Raw genomic sequence first — 17,142 nt, forward strand, 5'->3', positions numbered from 1 at the left:
GTAATGCTGGGCTGGGCATGCTTTTTTTTGCTTTCTCAATTAGTTTGGGGATGAAATAGGCTTGACAGGTTTCAGAACTGGGGCAGCTTTGCCTGGCTGAGGTTGCTTAAGGCACGCAAAAATAAAAAATACAAGTTTCCAGTTAAGGAAGGACAAGTCAAATATATAAAATGTGCAGACTTGTCTCTTTACAGTGGTTTAAAAGGCTAGCCATAGAAACCAGATTTTTATTTAATTTATTTATTTCATTTATATCCCGCCTTTCTCCCGGAGGGACCCAAGGCAGCTCAGAGATAAAAACCTTTACAGTCATTATAAAATTCGAACAGTTAAAATATCTCTATATAAAATATACTGTATAAAATATATACAATAAAATATAATATGAAATTACATTAAATATAGTTAATATGACCCTGGTAGATGTGTGGTAAGAGAACCTTGAAAAGAACGCTTTGCGCTTCAGTTCCCAATCTTTGGTCCTCTAGGTATTTTGGACTTCCGCTTCCAGAATTCCAGACTGGCCAGAGCTTCTGGACATTGAACCAAAGTTTGGGAGACAGTGGTTTACAGTACTGCTGTCAGTGGTTTTAATTTTGTTATTAGTTTGTACATTTTGACCGCACATGCTTTTATTGTCATTTTCTGTCTTTTGTAAGCCACCTTGGGCCCAGTCTGAGGGGAAAAAGGTAGGATAAAAATAAAGTGAAGGATGGCTGGATGGATGGCTGCAAGCTTGTTTTCTGCTGCTCCAGAGACTAGGACCCAGAGGAATGGATGCAAGCTCCAGGAAAAGAGAGTCCACCTCAGTATTAGGAGGAACTTGCTGAGAGTAGGGGCTGTTCAAGAGTGGAACACATTTCTCCCTCGGAGTGTAGTGGAGTCTCCTTCTTTGGGGGTCTTTCAACAGAGGCTGGATGGCCATCTGTCGGGGATGCTTTGATTGAGAGTTCCTGCATGGCAGAAAGGGGTTGGACTGGATGGCCCTTGTGGTCTCTTCCAACTCTACGATTCTATGTCCAGGCTGCCTAAACTGTGAATTTCATCATTGTCAGGAATGGGAGAGGATGGCCCTTTAGTCATCAATCTAGTTGACTAAATTGGACTCCAAAGTGTCATGACTCACCCTCCAGAGTCCTATGATTCAGAGGAAGATGCTGGTTGCCATGTCCAATAACAAGGCTCTATCTGAGTCTGAGCAGCCAGAGGTTTTGGGGGGCTTGTTCTCCAGCAGGAGGCTGCAGATATTAAAGGTCAATTGCCATTATTCATCCAGCAATGACAGGACAAAGAAAAATTGCTCCGTTCTCAAAGGTTATTAAGTAGGAGGCGCTGACCTAATTAGGCACCTGGGGTCTTGTAACTGCTGCCTATAAATATCCCACCCATTCCTTGGCTGCTTGTTGCCATTGTTTATCTGGACGACTGAATGACCACCCATCTATTGCTTCTCCCTTCATCCTGCTGGGTCCCTTATGACTGACCTGGACTGTATTAACTCCTCAGCAGCTCTTATAGAATCATAGAATCATAGAGTTGGAAGAGACCACTAGGGCCATCCAGTCCAACCCCCTGCCATGCAGGAAATCCAAATCAAAGCATCCCTGACAGATGGCCATCCAGCCTCTGTTTAAAGACCTCCAAGGAAGACTCTATCACCCTCTATAATCTAACTCTATCACCCTCTTATAATCTAACATCCTGGTTCCTGGGATGTTTGCTGGATGGAGCATAGGAAACTTTAATTCCCTTCCAGATCTATGAGTCTGTGGCTGGATAAGAGGTATTTTGGAAAGGCTGAAGATAGAGAGATGCTTAAGATGTGAATTTCTTCACCGGCAGGGATTGGACTAATGGCCCTTGGGTTCTCTTTCAGATCTGTGAATCTACGTCTAAGTAAGACTTTTGGAATCCCTTCCAATTCTATGATTTTGTGATCTACTGGACCATATCTGTAAGAACTTTCTGCCCCAACATGGTCTGATTTAGATTGGGGACCCTTCCATAGTTAAAGCTACTGTGGGCCCTTTCTTTACATGGGGGATCTGTTCTAGACCCCCTCGTATAAGGCAAAAGACGCGTATGCCCGAGACCCATTGAAAATGTAATTGTTTATGCATTTTTGTAAACCGCTTTGATCTGTTGGAAAGGCGGTATATAAATAAAATTTATTATTATTATTATTATTATTATTATTATTATTATTATTATTATAACAATGGGGCTTGTGTATGCAGCACAGTGCGGCGCACACACCATTCTTTTTATTATAGCACAGCTTCAGCATAAACTGAAAGCCGCGTATGGCGTGGGCGCACTGTATATCACTTCCCTTTATAGCTGTCAATTTACAGCAGTATGATTCCACTATAAGTGCCCTGGTTCCATTTTCTGGAATCCTGAGATTTGGAGTTTGGGGTGACACCAGAGTTCTCTGGCAGATCCCAAGGATTCCACCAAATGGAACCAGACTGATTAAAGTGGAATCATCGCACTATAGTTACGTAGTGTGAAAGGGCCCAGAATTATGCAAAAACAAAAGAGCTGATACAGGCAGAGGGTAACTATAGGCCAGGGGTTGAGATTGCATGGATTTCATAACTCCTTCTTCTGTTTAACATCAAACTGTGAAAGCATCACTCCATGTTTTGGAAGGCCTCACTCCAAATGCACGTTGCACTCAATGTGGGTTTATTCCTCTCTGTTAACCTGGGCATCAGGAAGGGTAATGGAGCTTGAAAGGTCACGTCGCACCCTGGTCCAGTTGCATGCATTGTGATCTCTTTGTTTTTGAGCATGACCATGTTATACTAAAGGGAGAGACAGGACTGTGAAACTCACAATCTATGCTTTTTGCATAAGTTCATTAAGCTATGCTTTTCACATGAGCACCCCATGGGAATCTGTGGTTGCTTCTTCTGATAGAGAAAAGCGAGTCTAGTTTGTAGGGCAGACCTTGGGAGATGGACAGTTTATTTATTTAATTTATTTTCTGCCTTTTCCCTCCAAGTCTGTGGACTTGAAATCTGTGGACTTGGAAATCCGCAGAGGGGCGACCACCATTAACCTTAATGGGGCATGTGCCCACGGTGCACACCCCACATGCGTGTGCCCCATTCAAGTCTATGGGGTTTGAATATGTGCAAGATTTGGAAGTCATGCAAGTTCCATCACTGCAATTGCATTTATGAAGGATAGGCGGACACAGTTGGATAATTTCAGCTTCCCCACCCAGTGACCCCTTCTCACATCATAGTAAATCGATTCTGATCCACATCCTGTTCACACTCACACTGAATTGATTCATGAATTCGATTCTTGACATTGATTCTTGAAATCGATTCCGATCCGCATCTGGTTCACACTTGTGTGGAACTGATTTATCAAAAAAGACACGAAAAAATCAGCGTAAAAAAGACACGGGTTAAAAGGTCTTGAGCATTTGGTTTAAGTGCGAACCAGGGTCTTTTGAACCACTTCATACCGATTTGCAAACCAGTTTAAAATGTAGTTGGAATGAGACCTAAAATTCCTCCTCACTAGCTGGGGGATGTTGGAAAATTCAGTCCAGCTATGTCCAGCCATCCCTGCCGATGAGTTGCTCCAGATATTGACCTTGATACCCTTTGCTAATGGTCAGGGGTACTGGGAGTTGTAGTGGGCTGTGGAATGATGGGAATTGTAGTCACACACACATGGAGGGCAGGAAATTGGGGACGAAACTGTTTTGATAGGGATGCTATGAAGATGCAGAGAGATGGATCTTTTTTTCTCGCAGAGCTTGGCAACAGTGGTGTTTGGGGATATCAGAAAAATGATTTCCATCTGACCCTCCTGTTGCTGCCCATCATGAACATGGCAGGTTTCTCTGAGCGGGTTTTCTTACACCTGGGATGCCAGTTTATCTTGGCACAACAGCATGCCCTTCTATGCTGAAGCTGTGGCTGGCGCCTGATAAGGACAGCGGTGATGAAAGGTTCTCTGATCAAAGCTTTTAGGGATCTCTTTGTGCACGCTTCGCTTCCCAGGGGGGCTTTTGTGCTTTTCGGATGGCTTGGAAGAAATGATAAGGCAGCAGGTTCCAACGCTAAATCTGGTTTTCCGACTGAAAGTGGGTGGCAGGGAGCTAGTGTGCAGACAAAGCCAGGAGAGATGGCCTCTCCAAGGTAGCAAACATGGCGTTTTAGGAGGAGACCCAGTGTGGTGTAGTGGTTTTGAATATTGGATTCTGGGAATCATAGAATCATAACATCATAGAATCATAGAGCTGGAAGAGACCCCCAGAAACTCATCCAGTCCAATCTCATTCTGCCATGTAAGAACTCACAGTCAAAGCCCTCCCTGGGACAGATAGCCATCCAGCCCCTGCTTAAAAACCTCCAAAGAAAGAGACCCCACCACCCTTCGAGGGATTGTCTCCGGTTGCTGGCCAAGCAGGAGGGTTCGAACTCTGGCTTCCCAGAGTCCTAGTCCAGCATTCAAACTGCTGTACTACCCTGGCTCTTATTAAATACTCTAGAGCAATGGGAATATCAAAATATTTCAGAGTGTGAGCAATGGAAAACCTGTACAGGGTTTGGGTAAAATCATTAGATCTGAAAGGTTCATTTCTCACATTTTAAAATACATTTAAATGCTTTTATATTGTTTTAAAATTATATTGTTTTAAATCTTCTGTTCACCACCTTGATTTGGGGGAAAGGTGGGATACAAGATAAAAATAATATTAATCCTTACATGTTGTGTTGCTTCTGTTGGTGAGAGAGAGCCGGAGTTCCTGGCATCCCTAGCAGCTAATTTTGGATTCCTGAATGCAAAACCTATTGAGGTTTTTTCCTGCTCAACATTGCTCCTTGAAAATTTTCCTTTCCGTTTGCTAATTTTGGGGTTTTGCTTCTTTGTTGCTCCTCTAGGCACCAAGGCCAAAGTGGCCGGTGTCCGCTTTGCCCCGACTCAGACTGTGGAAGGGTCTTCCAGCCACGTTCACTTCGACGAGAAGCTGCACGATTCGGTGGTCATGGTCAGCCAGGAGAAAGAAGGCAACTTCCTTGTGAAGGTGAGCGCTCTACAGCCCATTTCTTTGCATGTTGCATTGCTGCGAAGCTCTCCCAGTTAAGTGCTTGAAAGGTGGCTGCTGAAAGAAATGGAATTAGGGTTGCATCTACATTGCAGAATTAATGCTGTTTGATACCACTTTAAGTGCCATGGCTGCATGCTGTGGAATTCAAGGATTTACAGTTTTGTGATATATTAACCTTTCTCGGTCAGAGGGCACTGGTGCCACAACAAGCTACACATCCCTGGATTTCACAGCATGGGGCCGTGGCAATTAAAGTGGTGCATTAATTCTGCAGTGTAAATTCAGTTGTTGCTGTGATGTGGATGCAGCCTGTGATAATGTTGAGGAAGGTGTGCCTTGAGGTCTTTGAAGAACCTAATCCCATTTTTGTATTCAATCAGGTTGGGAATCCCTTATACCAAAATCCGACATATTTCAGAACTCAGAATTGTTCACATGGGTGGCTGAGACAGTGGCGCGATACATACCCGCAAAATGTAGCGTGGTGGCAGTAGGGTTAGGGAGCGTGCACCATTCAGACACTTCCTAACGCTAGTATGTACTAGGGTTAGCTTAGTACGTACTGGAGGCGTCAAAATGGCAACGCCCTGTCTACATGGGCGCCGCCATTACGACGTGACAGACGCATAGCGTCTGCATGTCGCGTTGCGCTTGCGACAAAAAAGAACCTGCTTTTTGTGGGTTCTTTTTCTGCCAGCAGGAAGCTGCGTGGTATATTTTCTGCGGCTTCCTGCCGGCGGAAAAGGAGGAGGCAGCGGACCGGTCTTTTTGGGTGGTCTGTATCCCACCAGTGACACCTTTGCTTTCTGATAGTTCAGATTCATGGGCAACATTTTTTTTATTCTTCTTTATTGAAATTCTAAAATATTCCATATAACACACAGACTCATAAAAATACACATACATAATAATATACATACTAATACACATACACAAATGAACACATAAAACCAAACTGATACTAACATATTAACACCTAAACAATAGACAGCACCTTGTGTACCCCCAGCCATACATCCACAACGATCAACATACAAAATAACCCACATAGCGACTTACTACAACACTTAACACACCACAATGTAACTTCCTGAGCTTTTTTCCAACCCATGTTCAATCTCTCCAAAAACCCGCTTGATGCCTATAACTATCTCTTCTTTGTTGAGAAATTCAACCTTTCCATGTATCCCAAACATTTTATAAAATATACCAAACTGACATCCTTTATCAAATAAAAAAATACAGGGGTTTCTTTGTCATACTACACTTTATTCTTATTCAGCTATTAATTTATTATTTACTATTATTTATTTAATATGAATACCTTCCTAATTATCAATTTTTAAAACATCACTCCCTTGTTTTGCAAAAAGATGAACAGTGGTCCCCAAGCCTCTTTTTGTTTATCCCCATGCACAACATTATTTAAAATGTTGTGAATAACATTACCTTCAGGCTGTGTCTTTAAGTTGTGTATGAAACATTTGTGCTGGTCTGTAACCGTAATAAAGATAAACTGAACTGAACTGTATATGAAACATCAGTTAATTTTGTGTTTAGTCTTTGGTCCCATCTCCAAGATATTGTATCTGTCAAATATTCCAAAATCTGAATAAATCCCAAACGCTTCTTGGTCCCAAGCATTTCAGATAAAGGAGACCCAACCTGTACTGGGTTTTGGCCAATCGCTTTGTCTGAACAAGAGCTAAAAGCCTCCAAAACCGCCCACATCTCTTCTTGCCTCTCCAAAATCTAGCAACCTCTCCTCCAAACTCAGAAAATCAGCCTCTCTTTTGGGCCAATTGGGGGACTGGTTTTGGAGGATTAGCTTCACTTTGCCCAATATAAATCCTTCCCATGACTGGTTCTCTTATTCTTTGGTTCCCAATTGCCAATTTTCCCCCAGACATCCACGCAGAACAACCATTTCCAGAAAGTTAGAAAAAAGGAGAATAAACTCTGTATAAAGGCTTGGTGCCCAGTTCTGCCTTGATGCTAGTTTTGAAATTAGCAAACCCACTTTATAGTTCTTGGAATTCCTGATTTAATTCAACTTTTGCCCTTGATTCTTTGGAAGGCATCCAAGGGGAGAGATTGGTAGGATTTCCACTCTTCGTTGGCAGCGATGCGGAGCTTATCCAAATGAGCAGCCTCCAGAATTGCCTCCCTTTCCGTTCACAAATTGGGTTTGTGTGTCTTGAGAGCAGGCAAGAATCAGTCTGGAGGCACACCTTCCAGCTATATCTTTTGAAGGCAAATTGTCTGCCTTGTATTCACTGGGTTTCTGAAAGAGGAGGAAGCGAGGGACAGGATGTTTTACATTTTCTGATGAAGACGAAGAGCATGCAGTTGGGATTTAAATTGCGCACTTTGGAAATTGATCCTGTGCTGTTAGGAAATAGGAAAGGGAAATTTAAGATTCATTTAAGGGTTCAGAACTCAAATGGCCGTGTCTGTATGGCTATCTTGGTGAAAGTGGGAGAAGCCCAATTTTGCAGAGGGTATCACTTTTTTTATATTGTGGTTTGAGCCTTGGATGACGACTCTGGAGACCAGGGTTCGATTCCCTGCTCAGCCATAAAAACTCACTGGCTGGTTTTGGGCCAGTCACATTCTCTCAGCCTCAGGCATGGCAAGGGAAAACCTCTTCTGCAGAAACCATGCTAAGAAAACATGTGATAGTCACCAGAAGCATTAAAAGAAAATGTCTTGGAGGCATGCAACAATGATAAAATTTTACAGTACAGATTTGAGGAGATAGCAGGAATAATGGCTCTTGCACAAGGTCCCTGCGTTGGGATTTATATTAGTGCAAAGCTAGCCTGGCATAGTGGTTTGAATGTTGGACTATAACTCTGGAGACCAGGGTTCGAATCCCTGCTTGGTCATGAAACACACTGTGTAACTTTGGGCAAGTCACACTCTCTCAGCCTCAGAAGGCAAAGGCAAACCCCTCTGAACAAGTCTTTCTGAGAAAAGCCCATAATAGGGTTGCTATAAATCCAAAACGACTTCAGCGACAAAGCTATCATATTGTCCTGTTAGTAAATGAACTAAGCCATATTCCTAGATGAGTTTTTGGCTGAATGTGCACTGCAGAATTGATCCGGTGTCATCTGCAAATTTGAGGAGCATGCCCTCTATTCCTTCATCCAAGTCATTGATACAGATGTTGAATAGCACTGGGCCCAGGACAGACCCCACTGGACCCCCCACCGGTCACTCCTCTGCAGGATGAAGAAGAGGAGCCATTGCTGAACACCCTTTGGGTTCGGTCAGTCAACCAATTACAAATCCATTTAACAGTTGCATTGCCTAGCCCACATTTTACTTGCTTGTTTGCAAGAATATTCTTTCAACCAAGTCATTGATAAAGATGTTGGATAGCACTGGGCCTGATAGCACTCGCTTGTTTGCAAGAATATTGTGGGAGAGGATAAAGAATGTACACACCGCATCTTTTGTGAGTTTGGATGGTTCTGTGTGCTGCAAGAAGATGAAGAAAATTCAATGCACGGAGACCATAAGGAAGCCGCAGGGGATGCAAGAGTGGAAATCTTTTACGGAGATGGGAGAAAATTGGCTTCTAAGCTGGGAAGGAGGGTGGGTTGCTGCAGTGTGCAAGGTTGAGGAGTATTTGGGGATTAAACCGAATTAAAAGCTTAGCCAAACACAAGACGCAAATGGAGGTAGTCATCAACCAAGGAGGGCATGCAATGACGCCTTGAAGGGGGATCTTTTGCATAATTGTTGCCCGACCCCTGAGCCAATGCTGTGGGATTTGATTATTAAAAACTGGCTCACCTGTCACCTGGTGCAAATTGTTTGAGAATCTCCTTTCTCAAAGGTGAAGAAAGATCCCAGAGGAGCAGCCTGGAGAGAGTCCAGGGTGACCAGATGCCCTCCTTTTCCAGGACAGAAATGGATGCTCATAACATCTGGACTGATTCCCCCCCCCCCATCTATTATTGCCAAAGTTGCCAGCACTGAGTTCAGATCCCTTGCTCTCCCCGTCGGCTGTTCTTGATGCCACCTCAAATTACTGTGACTTTGGACTAAAACCCAGAATGGTGACAGTTTTGCTGAATGAGGCTGCACTCCATCCCTGAGGTTCCTTTTTGGAGAAAATAAGACATCGCCAAATGCTGTTCCAATTTGCTCATAACAGCTGATGGAGCTGAATGCTTCCTTTTTTAGGAAAGGCAATCAGAGCATTCATTTTGTCAGATCCATTTAAGGGGAAAAAATTAACAGTAATTAATATCTCTAGACAGACTCAAAAGATTTCACCCGCATTTCTCATGCAGAAAGCTTCTTATTCTGCCTTATTCTGGGAATAGTTTGTCCTTGTTTTTCACTGTCTTTCAAATATAGAGCAATGGTGCTGCATGGAAAGATGGAGGGTGCATCTGCACTGTAGAAATAATGCAGTTTGGCACCACTTTCGCTGCCATGACTCTATCCTACGGAGTCCTGGGATTTGTAGTTTTCTGAGACAACAGTACTCTTGTGCAAGTACAGTATATCTACTCAAAAGTAAGCCTTCCTGAAGGGTATTTATATACATATCTGATGGGAATGCCTTTTTGTTCAAGAAATTTGGACAGATAGATGTTAAGGAACGGATAAATACAGTAATAAGGATAGAGGTACCATTAAGCAAAGAAAGTTGTTTAACTCTTAATTTACGGGAATTAGGACTGGATAGTAATCAAAGATACATAAGGAAACAAATTTTAAAAGCTGCCCTTTGGATGGGAAAAGAAGTATAATTGCAACACGTCTTTATTTGTTTAAATATATGAAATAAAACAGTTGGCCCTTTGTTTTCATGGGGGATCCGTTCTGGACCTCCTGGGAAAATGGAGACTCACCAATATTCAAGTCCCATAGACTTGAATGGGGCGTCTGTCTGCAAGCATGCGCAGGGTGTGTGCTACGGGGATGCACTCCATTGAAAATAACGGAGGTCGCCCCTCTGTGAATATTCAAGTCCATGAGAAAGGACGGGCGGCTGTATATATTATTTGATTTCCTTAGGAAAGAAAAAGGAATCTAATTGGAACAAGTCTTATTTCTTTACATAGATAAAAGAACATATATTATTTGAATTCCTTAGGGAAAGAAGACTTAAATATATTGAACCGAGCAATAAAGAATCATGGAGAGATAAAAGGGAAATTGTGATTGAGAAAGTAGAAGGAAAAATGGGGCATTTAGAAGTAAAAAATATAATTAATGATATTCTCTGTATCTCTGAGAATGGTGGATAACTTAAAGGCAATGCCTACCCTTTAAGCATCCGTTTGTGGGACAAAAGAAAAGGAAGCGATAATAATAATAATATAAAATATAATTAGTATTTTCTGTATTTGCAAGAATAATTGTTGATTTAAAGAGAATGTGTATACCCTCTGAGTGTCTGTCTGTTAGATCAGGGGAAAGGGAGCCAAAAAGAAGTATATTATGAATTATGGATCATATAATATTTACTATGTACTATGTAAATAAAGAATTTAAATGAATAAATAAAAAGTAAACCCGTCTTCCCAGACTGCTAGGTAGGCCCAGATTCAATGCAGTTTCTTAGTCTTATGAATTTATCACACGGTGCTAATTTCGGCATTAAGGGAAGATTAAAGCGCATTTAAAGCACCCTGCAAATAAAGCGAAAGCGGTGAGTAATTGTACGAACGATTATCACACACAATTGCGCAAATAAAGTGATATTGGAAATGCATTGTGGTTGAAATCCCAAAAGTAAAACGATGCCCTTTGCAACCACTTCAGTGGCGGGTTTTTGCGTGACGTCGTATGAAATCGGTTCACATGATTACACGCTTTCTTTCTTTCTTTCTTTCTTTTGGAAAGGATGATACAAATTACTTTTATTTCAATTTGGGTTTTTTGGGAAGTAAACCTCGCACGCTCCTCTTTGGCCCCTTTCCTTTGCCTCTGCTCAAGCAGCCCATCCATTTCATTTTGGTCCTCCTGCCAAACTTAATTACTTCTGACGTTCTGGATGCAAAAATCCAATTATCCAAGTTGCATTCCAGTAACAGCCTGATTATAGAAGCAGATGCCGCTTGATGCTTCTTTACTTATGGGATCAACAGGGTTGGAGGGAGGAAAAAGGAAGATATTTCTGCTCCTTCTTTGCTTTTTGCTCTTCCCTTCCAGACTGTTCCTCATTAAAGTCTCGTCCTCGTTTTGCATCCCACCCTCCTTTTGATCTCAATTTTCTTCTCCTTGATACCCAGCAATCCTTTTCCGTCTCAGGCAGAATTGCTAAATGTAGCTCCGAAGGCACTGAAATATTTATTAACGTGGATCTGTTTTTCTAGCCTACCTAGAAAGCCTCTGCCTTTGTAGAAAAAGTCCATGTTTGGGTCAGAAAAAGAGGAACTGGGCACCTTTTTGGGTGGTCTCTAGATTCTCTCTCCCATCATCCTCGACATTGGTTGGGGATGATGGGAACTGGAGTCCAACATGAGCCCTATTTTATTTTATTAGGATCCAAGGAGAATTTTTCATGTCCTAGCAATGGGGAAAGTACAACTGTTGTATATTGACGGTCCCAGCTTCAATCCCTGAGGTTTCCATCAATAAAAGAATCAGGCTGGAGGGAATGAGAATAGCCAAAGTTATTGTCCTGGGATTTTTTTGGGTGATCCCAACTGATGTAGGTCATTTACATAGAGGATGGAGCCATGATAATTCAGGCAGGGTCACATTTGGGGCTGTGGATTATGTGTGCGCTTGCAGTGTGTGGGTTCCAGATGGTAAGGGACTACAAAACCCATCATTCCTAATCACAAGGGAACTAGGCCGGGGAAGCCTGGCTTGCATGTCCCTGTTTGATGTGAATGAGTCCTTTACCTGCAGATTGAACAGGAATATCCAGATTAGGATTTCCCTGGGTTGGCAGGTCAGTATAGCTTTTGAAATCCCAGAGTTATCCCAGAATCATTGAGTTGGAAGGGACCCCAAATGGTCACTTATTGAACCCCTGGCCAATGCAAGATGCTACCGCTAAAGCTTTCCTGCGAAATGACCATTCAAGCTGTCTGTAAAAGTACTGTGTGTTCATCTACACTGTAGAAATAATGTGGTTTGAAGCCACTTTAAGTGCTTTAGCTCCATCCTATGGAAACCTGTGATTTGTAGTTTTACATGGACTTTAGCCTTCTCTGCCAAAGAGTGCTGGTGGCTTCACCAAACTGCAAATCCCAGGACTCTGTAGGATAGAGCCACGGCTGTTAAAACGCTTTCAAACGTCATTATTTCCACAGTCTAGATGCAACCTAGGTTTGGAAGGGAACCCAAAGCCAATCTAGTAAGACCCCTTGCCAATATAAGAAACCCATTGCTAAATCATCCCTCTTTAATGGTTTATTTTATTCTGCTGTTTTCTTTGTATCCCACATCCCTTCCTTTAAAAAAAATGCTGGGACTCAAGGCAATTTACAGAATAATACAAATTGCAGGTAAAAACACTTGTATTTAAAAATCTACAAACAGTTATTGAACTGTCTATAGAAGCTCAACCTTTCCAAGCAGTGAGCTTTAAGAATAAAGTAGTACAGAGTGCTAAGAAAAGCCCTTTTCTTTCAAAACAGACAGTTCCTAAAAATTATTTTGCTGGTGTAGAAAAATCTTCACCTGCCAGTGAAATTGGAATTAGAAATTGGTTGCCAATAATATTGGATAGAAATTGATTTTCTAGCGTGGAAGCCACCACCAAAAAGGCCCCGTCTTCTCACTAAATATGCCTTTGAGGATGGTGGAAGCAGATGACCGAGAGAAGGTTAATGAAAATGTCCTCTTTACATAATAAATGTGCATTATTTCACTTACTTCAAAACTGTGAGCGAACTAGATCTCATCTAATATTGTAAGCCGAATCAGCAGGGAGTTATCCTTGCGTTTGTTCTACAGAAGCTTTTTCAGAGGAAGGATGCCAAGTCCTTTGGAAATGCCTTAGCTAACAAAGAATTTGTCTCCTAATTGGCTTGATGCCCCAGCGATACAGAAACACAACATATGCTGAAGCTATACGTGTGTTCCTGCCGTGCGGCGTTTCTGATTTGGCAGCAAAGGAAGCACACATTCAGTACATAAACATCTGCAAAAAAAAAAAAAAAAAAAAACAAAAAAAACCCAATTAAAAATATCAGTATTCTAGGGTTCAGATTAGTTGTTTGTTTGTGGAAGGGACCTGTTTCGATGACCACGATCCATTTACACGAGAGGATACTCCGAATTTGAATCCCAGATGCCACTGTTGTAGCTAGAAGTGGGGTTAAGCTCATCAATTTCTGGGTTTTTTTCATGTCCCCCACCATCTTAACTCGGTTATATTTCATTTCACAAAATCAATTTGTGATTATTATTATTTTTAATATGCAAAAAAAGATGCATTTAATTTTTTGGGATACAGTTTGTTGGTTGTTGTTGTTAGCTGCCTTTGAGTTGACTTGGACTCATGGTGACATCTCCAAGGCCCCTTTTGCTCAACTTCTCTGCTCAGGTCCTGCAAAATCATACCCACAATCTCCTTAATAGAGTCTGTCCATCTGGCAGAATTCAAAGATATAGCCGTGTTAGTCTTAGAATCAGTATGTGGAGAGATCTTTGTAGCACCTTTGAGACTAACTGAAAGAGAGAAGTTGGCAACATGGTCTTTCGGAGACTACAGTCTATGTAAGCTCATCTGCAAACCAAACCAATGTTTGGGCCACACAGTATACAGAACACCTACACAAATGGACAGATACGTACACAAGAAGTCCAGCCATCACCCAGGATAAAAAAGAAGCACAATCAAAACACTGGTAGACAAAAGGGCAAAAAGGATCTGTGAGCATACTTCTTGGAGGATGAACTGAAGCACTTGGACCACTCTACAGGCGAATGGTTATTCCAGCTCAGGCATCAGAAGGGCTGCCAGGCCCAGGAAAACCCAGAGAAGTGAAGACAAGCAGCCACCAAAAGGGAAGGTGTTTTTACCATACATCAAAGGAGTCACAGACAGAATAGGCAAAGTGGTGAGGAAGCACAACCTTCAAATCCTGGGAACTAAAGTTTGTTGTGGCACCAGAGCTCACCGATAGGAAAAGCTAAATTCCAACAAAACTACAATTCCCAGAAATCCATAGCATTGGGCCAAGGCAATTAAAGTGGTGTTAAACTGGATTGTTTCTGCAGCACGGATGTGTCAGCACCCTGATTATGGAACTTCATCCCCAAGGAAGCTAGACTGGTTCCATCTCTTTTGAGCTTACAGTGAGAAGCCAAAACAGTACAGTTCCGCATGGCCTCTAATGCTGTTTTCACTGTTTAAAATAGTATTTTAGGAGTGTTTTTATGGGATGGTTTGAAAAAGTTTTCAAAGAGTATTTTAATGTGTTCTAAAAATGGTTTATTTTTGAATTGTTTTAAGTGTTTACTGGGCTGGGAGGTGATGCAGAAATATCTGAAATGAACAAGTATCAAGAAAGGACTTGTCCATTAATACCTAACATATATGCTGGCACAGGAAAAAATGTGAAACTATGTACCTATGTTCACAGGTTACTAAACACAAAGTCAGGATAGTTGGAGAAGGTTTTTGGTGGAGAGTGAAGCATGCGAGACGTGTAAGATCTTAAAATAAGCAGGGATTTTAAGATCTTTAAATAAATATGGAGACTAGTCAGGGATGCTTTAGATGTGGATTTCCAGTATTAGAAAAAGGTTGTACTTTATGACCTTTGGGATTCCTCTCAACTGTAGGATTCGTTGATAGCAATTGCAGTCCAGAATCATTTGGACTGTGCTCTGCTCTTGTTCTACAGTGGCAGTGATTCCCAAATGTTAGTCCTCCAGGTGTTTTGGACTTCAGCTCCCAGAAGCCCCAGCCAACTTGGTCAATAGTCAGGAGGTCTGGAAGCTGACGTCCAAAACATCTGGTGGACCAAAGTTTGGGAACCAGAGTTCTGCCTGCTTGGTAATATCTCCATTGCTGGTACTTTCAACCAGTTTGCTCAGAAGAAAGGCTTTACTAACTAGCTAGCAACTGCCTACACACACACACACACACACACACCAATCAGTTGTAAATAATCAATTGCACAGTTTTCAAGGACTGTTTGAAGTTCCAGACTTGCTCTACACAAAAACACATATGGAATTTTTTGTATGTGCAAAGAATGTGTCCTTTTCTATGTGAAATGTCATTTTTCCTGAGCAAGAAATTGGTGTTCTGTCCAGAAAATACTATTTTCTGTGCAAAACCTGAATGTGGTTTTCCTTCCTTCCTCTTTCCTTCCTTCCTTCCTTCCTCTTTCTTTCTTTCTTTCTTTCTTTCTTTCTTGTGTGCAAAATAACTCCTGAATTGCACAGATTCTTGTCTGTCCAGGACTCTCCTTTCTTTTTTCGACTGTGATTGAATTATATATATTTTAATATTCTTTGTATCACCAGCGTCTCAACCTCTCCTTCTCCTTTCAGGTAGGATTCCTGAAGATTTTGCACAAGTATGAAATCACCTTTGTCCTCCCTTTTGTGCAACTGCTGGGGAAGAACGTCTGTGCCGCACCCTTAGCAAACCTTCACCTGCGAGTGATCAGCATCGCTCCGGTCTCTGAAGGTCAGATTTCTCTTTGCTGTTGAGCTATAGAAGGGCAGGTGCTTTCTTACCAAGACAACCCCTCCCTGCAATCTTTCCCTTTGCTCTGTTTAAGAACGTCTGCTATGCACATATTCTTTTCTATTTAAACCTGGATCCAGCTGTAGTTCTCCCAAAGAGTTTGCATGGAAACTGTTATAAAATAAGCTTTGTTGGTTTAAGTGGTGTGGCAAGTGGTACCCAGCCAAAAAGCCTGTTGGCTCTTTTGATCATGGAATCATAGAGTTGGAAGAGATGCATCATCCAGTTGAACCTCCTTCTGCCAGACAGGAATACACAAGCAAAACACTTCCGGTAGATGGCTATCCAACCCCCCAAAGAAGGAGACTCCACCACCATCAGATGCAGCGACTTCCACTGTCGAACAGCTCTTAACATCAGGACATTCTTCCAAGTATTTACGTGGAAACTCTTTTCCTGTAGCTGGCATTCATTGCTTTCTTGTATTAGTCTCTGGAGCTGCAGAAAATGAATTTACTCCATACTCAGTATGACACTCCTTCTTATATTTAAATAGGGTTATCACAGCACCTCTTAGCCTTCTCTTCTCCAATTTAAACATACCCAGTTCCCTAAGTTGCTTTTCATAGGACTTGGTGGTTTCCAGACTTTTCCCCATTTTGGTCACCCTCCTCTGGACACACTTCAGTTTGTCCTCATCCTTTTTGAATTGTGGTGCCCAGAACTGGACACAATATTCCAGGTGAGGCTGACCAAAGCAGAATAGAGTGGCACTGTTTCTTCCCTCAATCTAGACACTAGACTCTTGATGATGCAGACTTGAATCACATTGACCTTTTTAGCTGCTACATCACACTCTTGACTCATGTTCAACATGTGGCCTACTAGGACTCCAAGGCCCAGAACAGATGAGCCAAATGCGCCGTGCTGGCGCTGATTTTAGGGTTACAGACCGTGCACCAACTGCACAGTCCCTGACCCTAGCATGGCGTAGTGGCGTTCATACGGGTGCCACCATTTTGATGTAAGAGACGTGCAGCGTCTGCATGTTGCTGTGCGTTGCTGCATGTTGCTTACATAAGTGTTCTGCATTGGTGCACTCATTATTTCCACCCGGCAGAATAAAAAGAACCCTTTTTTCCGTGTTCTTTTTACTCCGGAGGGACGCCACACGGTCTGGCGACTGTGGCATCCCTCTGGAGGGAAAAAGGCTGCCAGTAGGCAGCCCTTTTGAGGTGGTCTGTCCCGTGCCCTAGATCACTTTCATACGTACTGTTGTCAAGCCATGTGTCCCCCCAATCGTGTGTCCCATCATAGTCAGGAGTAGAACGAGTGCCTGCCTATGCTTCATACTGGAAGGAGATCTCAAGCAGAGTGCTGCAGGGTTCTGTCTTGGGGCTGATGCTCTTCACTATTTTTATCAGTGATTTAG

At 42.3% G+C, this 17,142-nt stretch overlaps 1 protein-coding gene across 3 annotated transcripts in view; it reads left to right on the forward strand.

The window, feature by feature from the left end:
* Positions 1 to 17,142, forward strand: part of C5H20orf27 (chromosome 5 C20orf27 homolog) — an 80,942-nt gene that overhangs the window by 40,852 nt on the left and 22,948 nt on the right. For all 3 annotated transcript variants that reach the window (XM_042469563.1, XM_042469564.1, XM_042469561.1), the window contains exons 3-4: positions 4,914 to 5,056; positions 15,572 to 15,710. In XM_042469563.1, coding sequence (XP_042325497.1) covers positions 4,914 to 5,056; positions 15,572 to 15,710 — 282 coding nt within the window. The remainder of the gene's footprint in view (positions 1 to 4,913; positions 5,057 to 15,571; positions 15,711 to 17,142) is intronic.

Source organism: Sceloporus undulatus, chromosome 5, assembly GCF_019175285.1.
Source record: "Sceloporus undulatus isolate JIND9_A2432 ecotype Alabama chromosome 5, SceUnd_v1.1, whole genome shotgun sequence".
Classification (NCBI taxonomy): Eukaryota; Metazoa; Chordata; class Lepidosauria; order Squamata; family Phrynosomatidae; genus Sceloporus; species Sceloporus undulatus.